The sequence below is a fragment of the Penaeus chinensis genome, chromosome 4, assembly GCF_019202785.1.
Source record: "Penaeus chinensis breed Huanghai No. 1 chromosome 4, ASM1920278v2, whole genome shotgun sequence".
NCBI lineage: Eukaryota > Metazoa > Arthropoda > Malacostraca > Decapoda > Penaeidae > Penaeus > Penaeus chinensis.
The window spans coordinates 37,859,062-37,864,947 of record NC_061822.1 but is presented as its reverse complement, the minus strand read 5'-3'; the positions used below and the strand labels follow the sequence as shown (position 1 = coordinate 37,864,947).

General features: G+C 42.3%; 1 protein-coding gene across 1 annotated transcript in view; it reads left to right on the top strand.

The window, feature by feature from the left end:
• The window catches only part of LOC125047481 (solute carrier organic anion transporter family member 74D-like), a 6,540-nt gene extending 1,060 nt beyond the window's left edge, over positions 1-5,480 (top strand). The window contains exons 4-13 of the mRNA XM_047645701.1: positions 1-43; positions 296-502; positions 808-972; positions 1,293-1,479; positions 1,630-1,768; positions 1,889-1,963; positions 3,617-3,756; positions 4,545-4,648; positions 4,771-4,872; positions 5,095-5,480. The exon at positions 1-43 is cut by the window's left edge and continues 98 nt beyond it. Coding sequence (XP_047501657.1) covers positions 1-43; positions 296-502; positions 808-972; positions 1,293-1,479; positions 1,630-1,768; positions 1,889-1,963; positions 3,617-3,756; positions 4,545-4,648; positions 4,771-4,872; positions 5,095-5,273 — 1,341 coding nt within the window. The 3' untranslated portion in view covers positions 5,274-5,480. The remainder of the gene's footprint in view (positions 44-295; positions 503-807; positions 973-1,292; positions 1,480-1,629; positions 1,769-1,888; positions 1,964-3,616; positions 3,757-4,544; positions 4,649-4,770; positions 4,873-5,094) is intronic.
• Positions 5,481-5,886: the final 406 nt, after the last annotated feature.

Genomic DNA, 5,886 nt, shown 5'->3' with positions numbered 1-5,886 from the left:
CTGACGCGGCGGGACCCACGGTGGCTCGGCGCCTGGTGGCTGGGTAAGGCTGGTGGGGGGCTTTCAGGCGATGCGGGATTTAGGAAGGGATAGAAGTTGACTTTACTTTAGATGCTAGACTCGCTTTCATTGTTTTTTCCGCTCCCATCATCATTCGAGTTGGAAATGGAAGTAGTTGAAGATACATTTTCCATTATGCTTTTATTAATATGAATTTTTTTCTCACCATTATAAGCACAAAATCTTTTATATAAAAAAATAGTACATATTTACCCATTCACCAATGGTATTCCAGGATTCCTAGTGTTGGGGTGTGTGTTGGCGGTGCTGGGGAATCTTTTGTTTCTGTTCCCACGGAAATTACCCGCGACACTGCGACGGGAAGCGAGGGCCATCCTGAAGCAGGCACAGAAGGACTCTGAAGAAGGAGAGAACCGAGGAGTGGAATTCTTCGTCAAAAAGGCCAAGGCTAAGAAAGTGGAAAGGAAACCCACGCTTGCAAGTAAATACGAAATAGAAGCAAATTCCGAGTATACATAGATTCATAGAATGATAGATAGGCCTATTCATATATATCTCAGAATTTATTCCTGTGTGTGTGTGTGTGTGTGTGTGTGTGTGTGTGTGTGTGTGTGTGTGTGTGTGTGTGTGTGTGTGCGTGCGTGCGTGCGTGCGTGCGTGCGTGCGTGCGTGTGCCCGCACGCGCGTGTGCAAGAAACAATTATTCCCGTCATTTCTCTGACAAACTTTATATCCAATGACCCATTTCTTTTACACTCCCTCTAAAAAAAAATCCAAAATTTCCAGATCTTAAGAAGGCCCTAAAGCGAATATTCACCAACAAAATCTGGATCGCGAATCTCTTCAACACCACCACCTACATTCTCGCCGTCTCGGGCTACTGGAGCTTCAAGCCCAAGTACCTCGAGAACCAGTTTAGGAAGAGCGCCGCGGAAGCCAACTACTACACGGGTATGTTGTTGCTGACGAAGCGGTGGGAATGGGGATCGATCACTTTCACGCCCAATGTAAAAGTTTGTGGCTGAGGATTTGCTTCATGTGAGAATGGATTGTTTTATTTGTTTATTATTATTGTTGTTGTTTATTTATTTATCTATTCAATTTGGTAAAGATGTTAATTAATGGAAACCTATTAACCCGCTCCATAATAATGCGTTTCCCCCTCCCCCGGTAACATTGACATTTTAGACCCCACGTCACACTCATGCAACATCCTTTCCCATACGATCTATCCCCCAAGACTCATTCTCCTGTGACCTCTAAACTCTCAGGCGTCACGAGTCTGGCGTCCGTGGTCATCGGCACTGGTCTCGGCGGGGCGGTGATGAGATGGGCCAGACCGAGTCCCAGGTTCGTCACAGGATACAATATCTTCGTCACGCTGTTTGTGTGCGCTGGCTTCACTTCCCTTATGTTCATCGGCTGTCCCAAATTAGAGATTGTCGGGCCCGTTGATGGGTAAGGTTCCTTTTCCTCTTTGCAGGGTTAAGGGAAGGGGAAATTTCTAGCATAGGGGAGTTCAGTTAGTTTAGTTTGGATTCTTGTTCTCTAGATCTTCAAAGAGAAAGAGAAAGAAACGAAAATTCAGTATCCTCATGCCCTCCGTAGGTCGCCATTACCCGGGTGTTCGTCCAACTGCGGGTGTTCGGACAGATTCTCGCCCATGTGCTCCGAGGATCAAACTACACTCTTCTACTCTCCTTGCTACGCTGGTTGTACAGCAATCGACACCTCCGTTAGTCCAATCGTAAGTGAGATAAACAAGCTTTCAAAATCAGTACAAGCTTAAGGCAATCTATGAAGTGAATTGAATGGTTTACCCCCTAAGCATTGGGTTGAGATATCTCATTTTGTTTTGGTTTTCTAGGTTTATAGTGACTGCAGTTGCATCTCGAACACAACGATCCCTTTAACGGCCTCACATAATGCAACGGGAGACACGGTATGAAATGAAGTACTTTAATTCGTATCTTTCAACTGGCAGGTCTCGCGTTCCTTAACGATCATGGAAATAACAATTGATATACAATTTTGTCAGAATTTTGTAGTAATGTTTAATATAAAAATGCATATACAAACACGTGCGGCTCTCTCTCTCTCTCTCTCTCTCTCTCTCTCTCTCTCTCTCTCTCTCTCTCTCTCTCTCTCTCTCTCTCTCTCTCTTTCTCTCTCTCCCTCCCTCCCTCCCTCCCTTCCTCTCTCCCTCCCTCCCCCTCCCTCCCTCCCTCCCTCCCCCTCCCTCCCTCCCTCCCTCTCCCTATCTCTCTCTCTCTCTCTCTCTCTCTCTCTCTCTCTCTCTCTCTCTCTCTCTCTCTCTCTTTCTCTCTCTCTCTCTCTCTTTCTCTCTCTCTCTTTCTTTCTCTCCCTCTCCCTCTCTCCCTCTTTCCCTCTTTCCCTCTCTCTCCCTCCCTCTCTCTCCCTCTCTCTCCCTCCCTCTCTCTCTCTCTCTCTCTCTCTCTCTCTCTGTAAATATATATATAATATATATAATATATACATATATATTAACACACACTCACTCACTCACTCAATCACTCACACACACACACACACACACACACACACACACACACACACACACACACACACACACACACACACACACACACACACGCACGAACGAGGGGTGCTCATTAAAGATTCCCTATGACCATGGACGTACAGGAATGACAAAGGCCCCACCAAGAGTGACACGCTTCTCCCATCGTTTCATGCAGATCTGGACTCCTTGCTTGGAGAAGTCTGCATGTTACATTTGAAGCCATGAAGTGACTTCAGAAATTAGTTCATGGACGGAAAGAGGTGAAAGTCAGATGGCGCAAGGTCAGGGGAATGAGGAGGATAAGGAAGGGTGTTGTAGCCACAGGACTGCGTTTTCATCTGGGCAATGTGAGAGTTGTGAACAAGGGCGTTGTTTTGTAGGAGACGGACACCTTTGGTCAACATTCCGCGCTTCTTAGATTTGATGTCGTTAGGGCATATGGTGTGGGCATCATCCCCATAAGTTGCTTTCATTTCCTCGGCGGTTTCTTGTTATGTGAGGCCATATAAAAGCCTGATCACTGCTCGATACTCCACTGGTTCCATTTTCACATCTTAATGCACCTTCACCGCTATAACAAAATACAGGTTATAAGTTAAGGACCGGAAATCAACACATGGCCTTTAGATATGTGTACTATTGTGCATGGTCTGGGTAAATCTCTAATGAGCGCCCATTGTGTGTATGTGTGTGTATATATGTGTATATATGTATATGTATATAAATCATACACACAAACACACACACACACACACACACACATATATATAAGTATATACACAAAAGAAGAAGTAGAAAAAACAGGTGAGAATGTAATCACATTAAGAAAAGAGGCAGGACAAACTTTTCGTCTGATTGCTCCTCCTTCCGCAAGTTGCTGTTTTCATTGCTTGTCTCTTGCTCCGCTCTAATTATCTTCCTACCTACCTACCTATTTGCGTGTGTGTATGTATGTATATATATATATATATATGTATGTATGTATGTATGTATGTATGTATATATATATGCACACATACACACAAACATATATATCGCGGTTTGTGCTGGCAGACCGCCGTGCCGTTCGGGAGCGGGGTGAGCGGCTACTGCCCTGAGCCCTGTGACTCCTTCTTCTATTACCTCATCATCAAGATCATCATCAGCACCGTCACAGCCACCGGCAGAGTGGGCAGCAGTGTCATCAATCTACGGTAATGTTACGTCCCTTTATTTAGAAATCGTGGTTTATTAACATAGACCGTTGGTAAGTGTTCCCTATGTAGTCTTGATCCCGAAGCATAACTCAGAAATCTTGCTGCTTATAGCATCATTAAGACTGGACGTCAAATTTACTGTCGCGTTTGTTCATACACTGATTTTCGACACAATTCGTTTGCATCTTTTCGTGAAATCCTACCCTGCGTTCCGTTGCAAAATACGGAATACTTTTATGCGCTCCATGGATTACAAAATGGTGATTATCCAGTTAACCAACTAATACACGAAAATATAGAGGAATTAATATTACGATTAGGCTTCGGAAAGCGTACTAACAATCTCCCTTTGCTGTAGCTTTGTCCCATTCTTATATGTGGTCGCTATGATCAGGTTCTGGCAGATATTTTTTTTTATGATTGGATGCCCTCTCTATTTACCCTGGCTTGAGATCGGCACTGGCATGGGCTGGCTTGCCCACCCAGTGGCTAGGTTGCATAATAACAAATAGTAGGAAAGATTAATGATAGTAATGATAATGATGATGATAGTAATAATAGTAGTAAAAATAATAATAATATGATAATAGTAATAATGATAATAATGATGATGATGATGGTAATAATGATAATAATAATGATAATAATAATATGGATAATAATTATTTGAATAATAATAGTAATAGTGATAATAATATTCATAACAGCAACAAAAATGTTAATAACAGTAATAATGATCCTTTACAGTCCTTATAGATGAGACTAAACACATTATTCCTCGGCAGCTGTGTCGAGGATGAAGACAAAGGTTTGGCCCTCGGAGTAGTGACCGTCTTCATCAGCCTCTTCGGTCTCATCCCTTCGCCCATAATGTTAGGCGCCGTAATAGGTGAGTGTTATATATCTCTTACCTCGATAAAACGAGAATCGACGTCAATTTAATTTTCTAATATGAATTTATCTGCTTAATTAATTTTTTTTGTCCATTTAATTTACACCCATACCCATCAGACTCAGCGTGCCTCGTGTGGGATACGTCGTGTGGAATGACAGGAAACTGCTGGCTGTATGACTCCGATGCTTTCAGAACTATACTGCACTTAGTCCCTGCCGGTGAGATATACGAACTGTAAATGGCCTTTGATCCTTTACAGTCCTCTTGTGCTACGTCTGCAAGTCACATAAAACATGAATGTACACAGATATGAACTGTGCTTTCTTACTTGCATTGAAGGCTAATAACGTAATCGTGCAGTCCTCCAAGTCAGTCTTCGTCGTTTTTCCGAGATCACAAAATTGAATAACAATATCCACGTTTGTCTTCCCTTCGTGTAGTGATCGTCTTCATCTCTGTCATCGGTGACATCGTCGTGTTCCACTACAGTCGTCAGCTGGACCTGTACGGCGAGAGGGAGGAGGAACTGCACCTGGAGGACCTCAAGGACCAGACCGAGGAATCGAAACCCTTGAATGCGGCGAAAGGGGACGGCGGTTTCGAGATGGGTCTGCAGTGAAGAGCATGCGATGAAAACTCTATCAGTTCCTCATTGTTTCATCAATATTTTATATGCAGCAGTTCTCTTAACTGTAGACATTGTCTGTAGAAGATACGTGATTCTCGCAACACTCATTTTTGACTACCTACTCATTAGTACTAATATATTTTAAGTAACTGGAGTTACCATTATAAACATATTGTAGACTGCTATGTTCTTTGTGTATATAGGCTTTATATTGATTTGTACAAATAAAGAAATTTCAATGTCTATCATCTACAGCTTTTTGTTATGAAAATCACGAAATTTAGATGCATATAACACTGTGTGTGTCTGTTTTTGTTTGTATTATGTCCATACACACACACGTATATATAATATCTCCCTCTCTCTCTGTTTGTGTTTGTATTATATCCATATATATATATATATATATATATATAATATCTCTCTCTCTCACACACATATATATATAATCTCCTCTCACACACAAACACACACACTAGTGTGTGTGTGTGTTTGTATTATATCCTTATAAATATATAATATCTCTCTCTCTCTCACACACACACACTCGTGTGTGTGGGTCTGTTTGTGTTTGTATCATGGCCACACACACACATATATATAT